Raw genomic sequence first — 14487 nt, 5'->3', positions numbered from 1 at the left:
TCCGCCTCTTCCATCTACATGATGTGTGCGAGTTTTGTGTGTCTTGATGCGTATCAACGCCCTGTATGCAGTGATTGAAAACAAAAACGATAAATGCAAGTCTTGGTAACAAGAATTTGGTGTATTGGATCGGCAGTAAGCAAAATGCAGTGGTCAGCGAGACATTGCCTTGTGCTCCTCCGTTCCTCCACACCCCGCTTTGCCCGCCCAAGCAGCCGCTCCTCGGATGGAAGGGCGCACGCAGTGCAGAGCTGGCTGCCAGGGTGATGCGAATATTGCGCCTATCGGAAGTTGTTGTCGAAACGCTTAAAGGTATATCCAATAAAGGGCAGGCTCATTTCGGGAGACTCTTCGACAACCGCAGGCACGCCCTGGCGGGCATTCTGGACGGCCTGCGCCTTGAGGATGGTCGCGTTGTCAGTCTGGTCAATCTCGTCGGTCGGGAAGTAGGTGGTATCGATGGCCGAAGTCAGACGGGGCTCGAAAGGTGCCCTAATACGACGCAGGCTGTCAAACTCGACGCCTCTAAAGAACGAGTGCTGCTTGATTTCGTGGGCGCCCCCTCGGCCGAGACGGTTCTCGGTGTTGCAGATCAAGCTACGACTTTTGTCAGTTTTTCAAGAGAACGAGAGTACGGGGGGGGGTCTGGCTTACCTTCTGATCAGGTTCTCGGCCTCCACGCCAAGCTGGATATCGTCAGGGAAGTACAGGGTCTGTCTCCAGTTGACAATCTTGCGGTACGTGTCGTGGCTGTCCTCGGCACAGAAGGGCGGCCATCCGACCAAGCATTCGAACATGATGGTACCCAGTGACCACCAATCGCAGTCGAAAGTGTAGCCGTGTCCCGTAAAGATCTCCGGGGCGATGTAGTCGGGCGTTCCGACGGTAGAGTAGGCCATCAATCTCCTCGACCGGCGCCAGTCGTTGATTTGAGATCGGTTGCTGACGGTGAGGTTGATCTGGTCGATGGCGACAGAGTTACGGTCGCGCGGTCTGTTGGAACGGCCTTGCAGCAGCTGCTGGTAGTAGTTGTTGTCGTGTAGACGGTTGAAGCCGGTAGACAGACCGAAATCAGTCAGTTTGACATGACCTCCGCGGTCCAGCAGAATGTTGTCGGGTTTGATGTCACTACGGGTGTCAGCTCCAGCACCTCGCGATTTGTGGGAATGTCAACCCACCGATGGATGAAGCCCAGCTTATGGACGGCTTCGATCGCCAAAACGATTTCTGCAATGTAGAACCGCGTGATGTCCTCGGAGAAGATCTCGTACTTGATAAGCATGGTCATCAAGTCACCACCGGGCAAGAACTCCATCAACATGTACAGGAAGTAAGAGTCCTGGAAAGTGGTAAAAAGCTTGACGACCCAAGGACTGTCGGACTCGGCCAGGATATCTCTCTCGGAACGGACATGGGCGAGCTGGTCCTTCTTGAACATCTCCGTCTTGATCAGGGACTTCATGGCGTAGACCTTGCCGTCGTTCTTCTTTTGCACCAACTTGACCTCGCCGAACGCGCCCTTGCCGATGATCTTGATGGTGTTGTAGTTCTCGGGCTTGTCCTTGGTTCGCAGGAATCGCAGATATTGACCCTCCTTGCGGCCGGCGGTAGACCAGATCTGCTCGCGTCGCTGCTGGCTCTGGCCAGGCTCAGAGAGCTTGACTTCCATCTCGCTCTGCCTGTACGAAGGGCATGGTCAGCATGTTGCGGTCGACGGACGGCGTACTCCATCACTCACCTCTGGTTGCGTTCCCTGGCGCGCTTGACGCTGTCCTTGAAGAAGTCGGACGCCAACTGGGTACATTTCTTCTGGTTGTTGTTGGCATTGGGGCCATACTTCTCGTAGAGGCGCTCAGGGGCCGGGGCGAAAGCCTCGACGGGCGCTGCGGACTGGGTGGGCATCGGAGGCGTTGCATAGTGTCCATAACCCGAGGGCGGCTGTCCCGAAGCACCGGCAGTGCGAGGTCGCTGGCCGGGCGAGGGGCCGCGAGAGCCGTATGGCGATGCCCGTGCAGCGCCGCCTAGGTTCTGGTGGGAGAATTGGTGAGCGAGGCCGACGTTCGGATCGTTGGTGCCGGGCGTGTTCGAGCGAGGCTGATAGGCAGCATTGTAGTCCCCGTGACCCTGAGGAGGGTACTGGCCTTGCTGCTGCTGCTGGTTCGGCATGAAGTAACCAGAGGGGGCGTAACCGGTAGCGTAGGGCTGTTGCTGCTGCTGAGGCGGATGTTGTTGCTGTTGGTGCTGGTGCTGTTGTTGTTGCTGTTGCTGCTGATGCTGCATGCCGGCCTGCTGTTGGTGCTGGCCTTGATGAGGGAAGACAGGCTGGGGGAAGGTGGAGGGCGTGGTGGGAAATTGTCGATCGCCGCCGGGAGCCAAACGGTCGTTGTTGTTCCCAATGTTGAGGTAGAGACGATTATTGTTGCCCTCCATTGTAAAGGTTTCGTCCTGACTCGGGAGGGGCCACGGCGTGTGCGGGTAGGGATGCTGCGCGGGCTGTGCGGGCGACTAGCAAAGTGGCAGTTTAATTGACAGCGTGCTATGTACGAGCGGACCGTGGGAGTGAGGCAGCGAGTCGAGTGCTATTGTTGCTACTGCTGCCACTGTCTGCTGCTACTGCTGCTGCTGCTGCTGCTGCTCGACGGCGGGGAGGCTGCAAAGGAGGAGGCAAGGTCGCAGCCGCGGTGCGGTGCGCAGGGTCAAGGCGGATGGTTGGATGGATTGGGGGCGTCCCCCGGTGCGTTGTCGAGGAAGAATAGATTGCGGTGGGCGGGTGGGTGGATGGGAGGTCCTCGCAAACCCACCGAGCCTTTGATGAAGAAGCGTAAGTGTGTGTGCCCCTAGGTAGGAAGATGGAACAGAGCTCATGCAAACAGCAGGGAGTGACGGTGGACAACGAAGCTTACTTGGTGATTCTTACGGGAGGGAAGAATTGGTTTGGAGATGATGAAGAAGAAGTAGACGAAGAATCGAAAACCAGCCGGTGGTTGGTTTTCCTTCACTGACGAAAGGGGGGGAGAAGGGAAGAGGATTTGTCGATAAGGCGCAAAAAGGTGGCGGAGAGGGGCTCCAGGCTCAGGCTCAGGCTTTAATAAGGGGGTAAATATTCCCCAGTGCCAACAACCAACGACAGCGGAGAAGAGACTGCCGGACGAAGCTAGCTAGGTAAGTGGCAGCAGCCCAAGGTAGCTTAGCAGTCTGACAGATCGTCGGGTTTGCAATGCGGCGGGATGAGGCAACCTCGTGGCTTGAGCGAGGCAGGGAGACAAAAAAAGAACAACCGGCCAAGATGCAGAGAACTGAAAAGAGAGGGAGACGTCGAGGTCACGAGACCGGCTTGTGCTGGTTCTGCCGTTGTTTAGGGTGGTTGAACTTGACGACGACGACGACGACGACAAGAGACGAGACTCGCCGTTGACAGGCGGATGGCAAGGGACAAACAAGGAGGCGGTCGAGGGGGTTCCAGGCCAATGCCAATGCTTGTGTCGAGTTGAGTGGGAGGATTCGGCCAGGTCATTGTCGGTCAGAGGAGACCTGCTTGTGTGTGGGCGGGGAAGGTGGAGGGACACAGGAGGTGGAAGTACCCTTGTACATGCGTACGTACCTCCGTCTATCCCTCCGTCCCTCTGCGTGGTCCCTCTGTGCTCTCTCCATTGAGGGGATCCAGGGACCGCAGAGACGTCGCTGGACCCCGGCTACCCCTGAGATTCGAGAAGAGGGCGGGTTGTGAGTGGCCGATCACCGTTGATGTGGGGCTCCAAGTTGCGCCCATCCACTGGGAATGTTCCTCCGCCGCTGTCTCCTCCACCCGAAGGCCGTGACCCGGCCCGCCCTACGAGCTGCCTTGCGCGCAGGATGAAAAACACCAATCGGTCTTTTGTGTGTGGGTGTTTCTTTTATGTCGGATGATATAGCTCCTGTTGCAGAGCACCTAGGTGGATGACCGAGCGTTCTTCAACATGCGAGGGCAGCCAGGTATGTATGTATCTTGCCTACCTAGGTAGGTACAGACAGTCCTGTCCTTCTTTCCTTCTTCCTCCTTCTCCGTCATCGCTGCTGCTGCTGCTACCCTGTAGGATCCACAGGGGCTGCGGGGCCAAAGACCATTGTTGACGAGGAAGGAGGGGCAAGGACTATTATGCCAAGTACACCTGTACATTCGCATACCACGCCTGTATCCATTGGTAGGCAGGTAGGTAGGTACCTTGCTTGAGTGTAGCAAGCATTGGGACCACTGCAAAATATTGTGGTTCAGGGACTTCATCTTCACCCTTGGAACTCGCTTAGCCTGACCTCCGTCCGTCCTGCCTTCTGCTGCCCCTCGGCGGCCCCTCTTCACCGACTCTTCAAGCTTGGAGCGCGCCGTGTAGCTGTTAGTCACCAAACTCAACCTATTCAATGCCTCCTCTGGTTTCTACCTACCAGGTACCTACAGGTACTTAGGTATCTGTAGACGAGCAAAGTCGTGTCATTCAACTCGCTCACCTTAGGAACTCTGAATCAACCACCGCATCCCAAGGGCTACACACACACACACACCACACTCACTATCCGGACGCGGCCTCCACTTAAGATGAGACCGACAACTCTGCATCGTCAGGTGCAACAAAAGAATGTTGATACTGTCATCCGCCCCGTGTCCCCCGATTGGCTTTTCAACTCTCCCTGTGCAACATCGTCTCGACATTCCACCGAGAATACACTCCCAACCGTGTTTACCTCCAACCGCGTGGTTCGCCTGGCACGACTGTACCGTGATGCTCGCATCCATCTTGGATGAATAGCTCTTCGTACCGCACAACTTCATGCCCGCCGAATACGGGTCGTTGCACCCGCCACGGCACAAGCTTGATCTGTGGCACATGGCACATGGCATCGCTGCACGCTCTGTCCTTCTGCATGGCGTGTCCTGGCTCTGGAACGCCGCGGTAGGCTGCAGCTCACCTACGATGTAGCTGCATCTGCCTCTCTGCATCACATCAACCTTCGAGGGCACATGGCTCATGGTTGAGCTCGCACAGGATTCACCCAAAGCTCGTATGGCGCATGGGCGTTGACGGAACGCGGGAGACGAGGGAGACCATTAGCACCGCCACACCATGCACTTTCAACGGGATGACGAAGCTTCGCAGTTCAAGACGGCGTGCGGCTCAGGTGACGCCCTGTGCCTGTGTCAGAAGTTGCCCAGTGATCCATGGGCGGTCTCCAGGCTCGCTGCCATCGCTGCCTCATAGGCCACGAGCCGCGGGCCACGGGCCACGGGGGGGCACAGAAACAAGCATCCCTTCAGCAATGCAACTGCCCTCGCGGCTTTCCAGGAGTCGATCACGCATTATGGATCTGCCGTCAGGCCCAGGATCGCCAGACCATCGACTTCAATCACTCCCACGTGGATAAGCGTTCCGGTGTAAAAACTCCGAGTTAATTAACTGGCAGGGCTGACTGGGTTCAAATGGTAATAGACACAAACTCTAGAGCGGCGGAAGGCTTGATCGAAGCTCGTCGATGCCTCTCATATCGAAAGCCAGACGTAGCTGGCGTTCCCACCTGTTTGTTCCCGTTTACGGATATTGCATATCAAAAGGTGCATACAGCCAAAGACAGATGTTAAATGCTGGCTAGGTGACTGATTGAGTGACAAGCTGACAGCTGTCGGAGAAGCCTGGCAGCGGGTGACCCTTAGCCGTATTCAGTAGGCGGTCAGAGCGTGCGTCCGCGCTATACCGCTTAGGGACGGCTAGATCCGATAATTCAGCGAAGCTCTTATCGCGACCAAACGATAAAATTTCCAAAAACCTCATTCCCAGCTACGATACGAGCATTGTGAGCGACCGACCTCTCGGGTGCATCCTCTGTGCGGTGCTCCATTCACGCCTGTTGATCCTCTGCAACACCCCATACACACCTATCTGGTCTACACACGAAACCATGGCAGACACCAAACCGACGCCGCCCGAGGTGAGCAAAGTCGCGATGCCATCAAGAGTCAAGTCCCCCCCCGTACTAACATCGATCCTCTACCAGGCGGCCGCAGCCCCGAGTCCGACTCCCTCTACCACGACCACGACCACGACCACTGCCGCAAACCCCGCCGAAGGTTACAAGGCCGCGAAACCGAACCCCGTCTGGCAGATGATGGGTCTCCGTGGCCCGCCCAAGCGCCTCCCCTCGCGCAACTGGATGATCTTCCTCTCCCTGACGGGCGCCATCTCCGCCGCCATCATCTACGACAAGCGTGAGAAGAACCGCGCAACCGCCCGTTGGGCCCGCGCCGTCGCGCCCCTCGCACAGGAGCCCCTCGCCCACCCGTCCCAGCTGCCGCGCAAGCTCACCGTCCTCCTCGAGGCGCCCCCCGGCGACGGCCTGCGCGTCGCCCAGGACCACTTCCTCGAGTACATCAAGCCCATCCTCGCCGCCTCCGGCCTCGACTGGGAGTTCGTCCAGGGCCGCCGCCAGGGCGACGTCCGCGCCGCCGTCGCCGAGAAGATCCGCCGCCGCAGGAGCCGCGAGGAGAGGCCCGACGTCGAGCTGCTGCCCACCGAGGAGAACATCCGCGACGCTCTGCGCCAGAAGAACGGCATCCCCGAGTACGAAGGCCCCGGCGGCGACATCGTCATCGGAAGGCACACGTGGAAGGAGTACGTCCGCGGCCTGCACGAGGGCTGGCTCGGCCCCCTTGACCCGCCGCCCAAGCCCGAGGAGCCCTCGAAACCCGACGCCGCCGAGGGCACCGAAAATACGACGGCGACACCTGCTACCGCTGCTCCTGGTGCTGCTTCTGGGACGGAGGAGGGCGCCGCGTCGGAAGAAAAGAAGAAGGATGAAGAACCCCCCAAAGAGGAGAACAAGCCCGACCGCCCTCCCCAACCGGTCCCCTACAACACCACCCTCGACTACCCGACCTCCCACCTCCCCCTCCACATCCCCGCCGAGTTCTCCCCCTCCGACGCCATCCCCTTCCCGCACCTCCTCGGCTTCGCCGGTACCTTCACCCGCATGCAGCGCTTCCTCAACCGCCGCCGCCTCGCCGACGACATCGGCCGCCAGGTCGCCGCCGCCTGCTTCGCCGCCTCGCGCGAGTGGCGCGACGACGGCCCGTCGTCCCAGCAGCACCCGGATCAGCCCTACGAGCAGCAACGCGCCCTCGAGCACGAGGAGGGCAACTGGGTCAAAAGCGTGTGGAAGGAGGCCGCCGAGGCGCCCGCCTCAGACGACGAGGAGGAGCGGACCAAGGAGCGCATCTGGACGTCGCCCGTCGTCGTCGACCCGCGCATCGCCTCGCGCATGCGCCGCTTCGAGATCCGCCCCGAGGACGAGGAGCGCGCGCGGCACATCGTCGTGCCAGAAGAGGAGGTCGAGGGCTGGATCAAGGGCAGCCTGAGGTCGCTGGGCCACTGGGGATGGAATGCCATCAAGGGGGACAAGCGCAAGGGTCCCAACGTCGGCGAGATTGATGAGTGAGTCTGCCGTTGACTTCTGTGTCATAAGGAGAAGAAAGACGAGGGAGAGAGAGAGGGCACAGAGGGGCACAGAGTGGGAGAGAGTGGGAGAGAGGGAGACAGAGAGAGGCGAGAAGGGATTGTACAACTATACCCCGGCCGCATGAAGACGCGGCGGGTTTTTGAAAACATATTGTAATTCTAGCTCCTAGTAAGCTCGTGTGCTGCCGCAAACGGACAGAGGGGGGCACGCGGGACCTGGGGAGCCCATCATAGACCAGGTCTGTTGGGGCCGGGAAAAAGGTTCACTCGGCCTCAACTTGTCACGAATATTACTATCACACTCCTCTTGGGTTTTTTTTTTTTGCATCTTCTCTGCTTTTTCCTCCTTTTTTTTTTAAAGGAAAAAAAACCCCCCTTTCTTCGTTCCTTCTTCACTTTTATCCGTCCGAGAGACGTCAATCTGCTGCGTGGGTGTCTCGCTCAGCCGGCTCTTCATGCAGAATCGCCATCTGTTCCGGGCCATCTCCGGGGACGAACCTCCGCGGTCCGATTGCCTTAGTCATCGTCCGAGTCGGAGCCATACGCCACGAGACTCAACTTGCCCTTCGTCGGCGGCGGCGACGGGTTGGCCTTGACGACGCCACTCTTCTCCTCGCCGCTGCTCTGGGCCTTCTCCCCATCCGCCCCCTTCTCCTCTGTCGTCGTTGTCGTCGTCGTGTTCACCCCCTCTACTCCATCCCCAGACCGTCCTCTCTTCACCCCAAACCCCCTCTCCCTCTCCCTTCTCCTCCGCTTCCTCGGCCCAACAGCCCACTCCTCTTCCCCTCCTACCCCGTCTCCCTCTCCTCCCGCTCCCGAATCGACAGCCGCCGCCGCAACAGCAGAAGCGCCGGTCCCGCCCTGACCTCCGTCCCCGTCCCCGACATCCCCCCCGCCAGGCCTCTTCAGGTTCACGCCGCCGCCCTGCGCCCTCCGGAACGCAGCGAGCCCCTCCTCCGTCTCCCGCCTCACCCTCTCCTCCTCCGCCCGCTTCGCCGCGCGCACCTCGTCGAGGAAATCGATCTCGTCGTCGTCGAGCGCCCGGAACTGGTTCTTGATTTTGTTGGCCTCCTCGAACGCGGCCTGTTTCGCGGCTGTCGATCTCATGTCAGTTCCGGTTCCCACTCACCTCACGCCGAGCACCGCAACAACAGAAATGAAAGAGAAGAGAGAAAAAAACGCACCCTTGTTCGCCTGCAAAACGTCGTACAGACTCCTTTCGCCGCCCTCAACGCTCTTGAGCCGCGCCTCCTCCCTCCTCTTCCTCTCCGCCTCGAGCTCCCTCTGCACAATCTCCCACTCGGCGTTCTTTCGCGGCTCGACGGCAGAAGCGGCAGCAGCAGCAGCGCCGCCGACACCATCATCTCCCTTCTTCGTCTCCTCTGCGACGACGACCTCGCCCGTCTCGGCGTTGATCGCGCCCGCCGACACGAAACGCGACATCAATCCAACGACCTCGCTTCAGCCTGTGGTTGCTTTTTCGGTGTTATCTGCTCCACCCTTTCGCTCTTTTGCACACTGTTCCCCTCCCTGCTTTCTTCTCTCCTTCTCCCTACCGCTGAAGAGGTGGGATGAGATTCGAGCGTTGGGCGTCTGCCGGTGAATATGGAAGCGGTACACACATACACGCACACACACTCTCTCTCACACACACTCGCCCGTTGCGAAGCTGTCACCTGTTGCGGTATTAATCGCAAACTAGAAGGATGAGATGCCGTGTACTAGTCCCCAATTGCTCGGTGAACAAGGTGTGTGGGTGAGATCCGCCGACTGACGTTGCATTGAGGTGTAGAGTGGAAGTTGAGAGGTCGACCAATGACAAGGGGTGGAGCACTTTGAGGAAACGGCCCGCGCCCAGTTGACAGTGCTCTTTCACCAAGGACCACCGCGACACTTGCTTTCACAGCATGTCCTCGAGTATTGATCACTCCCTCTCCGCTTGACTTTTCTTATCACAGGCGTCGCTTCGGTCTCATCCACAACCCACGTCAGTCTTCCCCATCAGTTCTCCCGTTCAACGTCACGTCTCGACTAATGGTCAGATTTGTCATTCTTCATGTATTTTGTGGGGTTTTGTCTGGTTATCTAGGACAACTTTCTCTACCATTCTCTTCCAGGACTGCGCATGTGATGTATGTAGCCTCGTGAGCATACCGCTCGTCATCCTTACTTTTCCTTTCCAATTTCGTCCTTACTGAGAATCATATGCCAAGCCCCTTTTGATTGACAAGAACACAATCCGCTCTCAGACACGGGGATTGTGCCCCTATAACAGCCACTGCCGAGCATACAATGGTAGAGGCTTGCGCCAATCCCAGCCAGGACTACCTTTCCTCAATGTGACCTTGTAAACACCACAATCCTTCGTCAGCTCCATCAGGACTAGAGACCACATTACCCTCCTCAAACGTCATCTCAACTCCATGACCACAACGGTCTAATGAATGCGTCCAACTCGCGATGAAGGGAAAGATAAAAAATAAACGTCTAAGAATGTCATGAAAAGGTGGCGACAGCGTCAACCCGGGATTTCTCAATAACGCTGGGTTCCAACAACGAGATCAGCCTGCCAACCATACAAGGTGCCAAATAACAAAGTGAAGAAACTCCGGCCCCTTTACTGGAGGAAAACCTCCTATTTTGGCCAGTGAACATGATGCAGAACACCTCTCCATGTGAGACCAATTTTTTTGTCCATTCTCGCGAAACAAAACATATGCCTGTGCATAGCCAGCCGGTAAGGATAAACATGATCCGTATGCACCCTTCACAAAAGCTGCTTGCAACTTGTCTTTTTTTCTTTTCTTCGCGCCGACGCGGCAGGCCAATGACGTCCGGACTATGTCCAGCTCGTTGGCAGAGGCCGAGTGCAAGAACAGATTCCCGTCTCAACTGAAGAAGGAAAACTGGTATTGTGCCGAGACAGGACGAATAACAGTAACAGGGGGAACTCCAAAACGTGCCACAAAAGAGATAGCAAGGACAGGTGTTTGGACGTTTCGAGGGTCGTGTCGATCGAATCCGTGGTCAGACGTTATGAATATGATTGTACCACCATTCAAAGACGTCGTTGATGTTGACCATGTCGTTCTGGACTGAAAATGTCGTAACCATTCGTCGAACGTCGGAAAGGAAACCGACACGCCTCTCTTCGCAAAAACGCACATCACTCTCATCCTCACCAAAAACACACTTGCCACGGAATCTATCGCAGAACTCCAGGGGGAATCGCAGTGGCCGACCACCAAACTCCAATGATGGGATTTATCCGTATACCAAGGGGTGGAAAAGAATTAAAGAAATATGTCATTAAGGGCCGCGGCCGCCGCATCGATCGTCCGCCACTGACACAGCGGGACTCGACACCTTCCTCCAAAGAAAAGTGTCGAGACGGAGTGTGTGTAGTGAGTCGGTGGCATCGAAGTAAGCCCGTGTGCCCGTGCGTCGTAAAGTCGAATGTCGACGTGGGGACCATTCGGTCAAATAACCGCTTCTTTCGGTTTCTCGTCGTGAGAGGGTATCTGAAGAATGCAAATGTATCGTCATGCCAGAAAAAAAAACAAAGCCTGCGTCTCCTGTGACGCTAGGCCTCCCAAACTTTTCCGATAACAAGTTCCCTTCCAGTTTCATAGGGCGGTGATGGGTCCCGCCGGGTATCGAAATGAATTCAGCCCATGACGGGCTGACCGAAGCCGGGGTGTGCAAAGTAAGCAGGCGGCTTGACCGCGGGCCCGACGCAGTTCGCACAACTGCACTCTGCGACACCGTGCTCCCACATGTTTTGCGAGTAGTTATAGTGTCCAGAGAAGGCCTGCTGATTGTGGCGGTGTCCGTAGTAACCATGAGTAGGCTGCTGGTATCGATTGTTCCACTGGGCGCTGGCAGCTGCCTGTGAAAACCAATCGTTGTACCGGGCGTTGGCCGACGTAGCAGAGTTGATATACTCGGGAGTGCCATAACCAGAGTCCGGTGGGGTAAGCGGGGCAGACTGCCAGTTCCAGTTGCCGTATGCCTGCTGATGGGCCAGCTCGTTGCGCTTGATGGCCTCATAGCGCTCGTACTCAGCCGCCTGCTGCTGAACAAACGTATGGTAGGCGGATCGACCGCCGTACCGGTTGATATTGGTGTCGATGGCGGGGACATGCCTCTCGCGGTTGGCCCTGGCTGTAGCCTGGTCCTTGAGGACCTTCCAGTCGTCCCAGCTGGTGAGCCAAGCCTTGTAGTCCGCGCTGTAATCCAAGTTGACATACAGACACCAGCCAGACTGCTCCAACCACTCATGTTCCAGAGCGTTGAGCTCGGCGACGGGGATGCCGCTCACCTCAGACCAGGAACGGTTCTGAAAGGTGTTGTCGTCCAAGAACTTGCTGCCGAGCAGCAGCGAGACCGTCAACATTCGCCAGACCTGACCCTCGGGTACCGTGTACGAAGGGTTGTTCTGCTTGAGCGTGTTGACACGTTTCGCGAGGTAGTTCATTCCCAGAAGAATGGTACTCTTAGGCAGTCTCGTAGATGAGAGGATCTGCGAGACAAACTTGCGGAAAGGGGGGGTAACAGCCGTGGTCGATAGAGGCATAACGACGCGGGTTGCCATCTCGGCAACGAACTCGGCCATTTGGTCGACCTCGTAGTCGAGGACGGCACAGACACCTCCAGGCATGTTGGCGGTATTGAGAAGAGTCCGACGAAGACCGTAAGAGGACCTTTGTCGGAGGAGAGAATGCTCGAGGCGCTCGGAGGGAACACTTAGCAGTAGGGAGCGGACCGCGACGTGCTAGCGGTGATGTCCCAGGCCGAAGAAGACGAGGCGTCCGGGGTGGTGAGGAGGGGGATGATGACACGAGCCCTTAGTAACTGCAAATAGCCATCAAGGTGTGATCGTGTCGACTACGAGAGGCGGAAGTCTAAAAATGATTGTAGACAAGAGAAAAAGTCGCGGCGCGTGTGGCGGTCGTGGACAACACTCAGGAACCTCCAGGAGAGCGTGAATGCCTGCGTGTGAAAAGATACTGCGATGACTGGCTCGAAAATTGGGATGCTTAAACGGAGGATGGTCGTTGGGGCGTCTGGGCAAGATCCAAGGACCGCTCGACACGGGACGAAGAAGGTCGTGGAAAAGAAAAGCCGCAGCTGTTATCTTGGGTGATGAACAGTTAGTGACAGTGACCCAGAGACAGGAAAACTTTCACAGTCTGTGCCTGAGTCTGATACACAAGCTTCGTCGAATGATGCGTCAAGTAATGACGGCCCGGTGTTGGAGTGTGGAATTGCTGGAAGGTGACACGGACAATGGCTCCAGGGAAGGGTGTCCCCTGTGGAGAGCCAATGCAGCAGCAAGTGCCAGGTTGCTCCAGCGCACCGGGCGCCGAGGAAACAACCCGACGCTGCTTGGTTTTGGTGTCGGCGAGGCAAAAAACCTTGGTACGCAAGGGCGGACTGGGTTGCTGAACCGATCGTGAATTTCGGGTGCATCATTTTAGAGCCGGGCAGCCAGCCGGTGTTGGTTGGTTTTGAGCCAGCGTTGGGCGGAGGAGTCGAGTGAAGTTTGTGTACCAGACCTTTGGCAAAACCTTTGTGATTGGGCTGGGGACGGGCAACGGGACAGTAGGCTTACCTTGGGAAAGGAAAGGAAAAATCAAGGGAATTTTGACAGGTACGCGCGAAGGTGAAAGGACGGTGTTCCCGTAGTGGTATTCGGACGATGTTTTCTCGGAGGGCTCAGAGCAGTAAACCCGTGTTTCTGTCTCAAGCTGAACAGAGGTGTATGGCTCGACGTGATCGTGATCGTGATCGTGATCGGGCGAGGTGATTAGGGCAACGCGAGTCGAATCGAATCGGCTGGTTGTCGCGTGGAAGGGGGAGGGAAACCTGAATCCTAGATAGTCGACGACTTGGTTTGGAGAATCGAGCAAAGTCGAGGACGATGGATTTCGTCGGGATGCGGCGGATTCGTGGTTTGGGGGGGACGAAGGAGAGAGAGGAAGAGAGGATTTGGGGAGAGGAGAGGAAGGGGAAGAACAGGGTCGGAAAAGAAGAATTTCGAGGAGTGAAATGGATGGGACGGGTTGGGATGGATGGGATGGAGATGGGGAGAGAGAGGACGGGGATGGGGGTGAGGATGTAAAGTGGAGAGGAATGATGGCGGCGTGCGTGTGAATGGAGGCGAAAGGAGGAGACCGGGAGGGCGAAGTGCAGTGAGTGAAGTGAGGGATGGGTGGGTGGGAGGGTAGGGAGTACAGCGGTTCGTAGCGGCGGGTGGGCACAAGCAGCGGGCGAGGTACCTTTGAAGCAGGGCAAGTAGGTAACTGTGCAGCGATGAAGGGTAGGTCGGTACTTTGGGACAAGTCAGTGACAGTGACAGGCAGGAGGAAAGCCCGACAGCGAAGTGGGTCACCTCTGGCGGGAACTTGGGGATGGACCAGACCAAAAGGGAAGGGACCAGTAGCAGGTGAGTGCAGTGCGGAAGCAGGAGCAAGAGAGGGAAAGAGCGACGAAAGTGTGAGAAAATACCTCGACTCCTCTCACACTGCAGGACCATTTTTGAGACGCCAGTAAGAATGAGGTAAGTGTTAAATCAATAAACTACGGAATTATCAGTCTCTAGGCGCACTGCTCACCCATCGTCCCTCAGTTCTCTGGGAACGTTTCCCACCGAGTGCAGTACATCATCATCAACGCCTCTAGGAACGGGACACCTCGGTGGCCGCAAAGTCGATTCATCCATGTGCCCGCCCTCCTGACTTGAATTTGGACGCACTGGCGACTGGGATTGAGACTGGGGAGGGTGCGACCGATGCGAGTCTGGCTGGCAGTTGTTGTCGGACGCCTGCCCGGCTTACTTCGGTCGGGTCGGCGTTGGTTTGGAATTGGAACCTGGGGGGTGGTCCATGGGTCATTGAGGTGGAAAATCACCATGCAATAGAAAATCGAAAGGAAGAAAAAAAATTGACAAAAAAGAACCGGCGGGTCTTGTGGAGACGACAGGGTGACCGGCTCAGACTGGACCACC

The 14487-nt window shown here is 57.1% G+C and overlaps 4 protein-coding genes across 4 annotated transcripts; 1 reads left to right on the top strand and 3 right to left on the bottom strand.

Annotated features, from left to right (window-relative positions):
- Nucleotides 1-281: 281 nt before the first annotated feature.
- On the bottom strand, nt 282-2430 carry CH63R_00219 (Serine/threonine-protein kinase cot-1; the record flags this gene model as incomplete). The annotated part of the gene is made up of 4 exons (XM_018295194.1): nt 282-597; nt 655-1128; nt 1179-1679; nt 1739-2430. The coding sequence occupies 4 exons, from the start codon at nt 2428-2430 to the stop codon at nt 282-284; spliced, it is 1983 nt and encodes a 660-aa protein (XP_018163556.1).
- Nucleotides 2431-5925: 3495 nt separating this feature from the next.
- Nucleotides 5926-7458, top strand: CH63R_00218 (Tim complex component tim54; the record flags this gene model as incomplete). The annotated part of the gene is made up of 2 exons (XM_018295193.1): nt 5926-5955; nt 6022-7458. The coding sequence occupies 2 exons, from the start codon at nt 5926-5928 to the stop codon at nt 7456-7458; spliced, it is 1467 nt and encodes a 488-aa protein (XP_018163555.1).
- Nucleotides 7459-7994: 536 nt separating this feature from the next.
- On the bottom strand, nt 7995-8921 carry CH63R_00217 (Nefa-interacting nuclear protein; the record flags this gene model as incomplete). The annotated part of the gene is made up of 2 exons (XM_018295192.1): nt 7995-8572; nt 8663-8921. The coding sequence occupies 2 exons, from the start codon at nt 8919-8921 to the stop codon at nt 7995-7997; spliced, it is 837 nt and encodes a 278-aa protein (XP_018163554.1).
- Nucleotides 8922-11145: 2224 nt separating this feature from the next.
- CH63R_00216 (Meiotically up-regulated 80 protein) lies at nt 11146-12138 on the bottom strand (the record flags this gene model as incomplete). Its single annotated transcript, XM_018295191.1, has 1 exon — nt 11146-12138. One exon carries the CDS (start codon nt 12136-12138, stop codon nt 11146-11148), a length of 993 nt encoding a protein of 330 aa, XP_018163553.1.
- Nucleotides 12139-14487: the final 2349 nt, after the last annotated feature.

The sequence above is a fragment of the Colletotrichum higginsianum genome, chromosome 1 (assembly GCF_001672515.1).
Source record: "Colletotrichum higginsianum IMI 349063 chromosome 1, whole genome shotgun sequence".
NCBI lineage: Eukaryota > Fungi > Ascomycota > Sordariomycetes > Glomerellales > Glomerellaceae > Colletotrichum > Colletotrichum higginsianum.
Note: the sequence above shows the minus strand (reverse complement) of the source record. Positions and strands in the feature narration are given on the sequence as shown.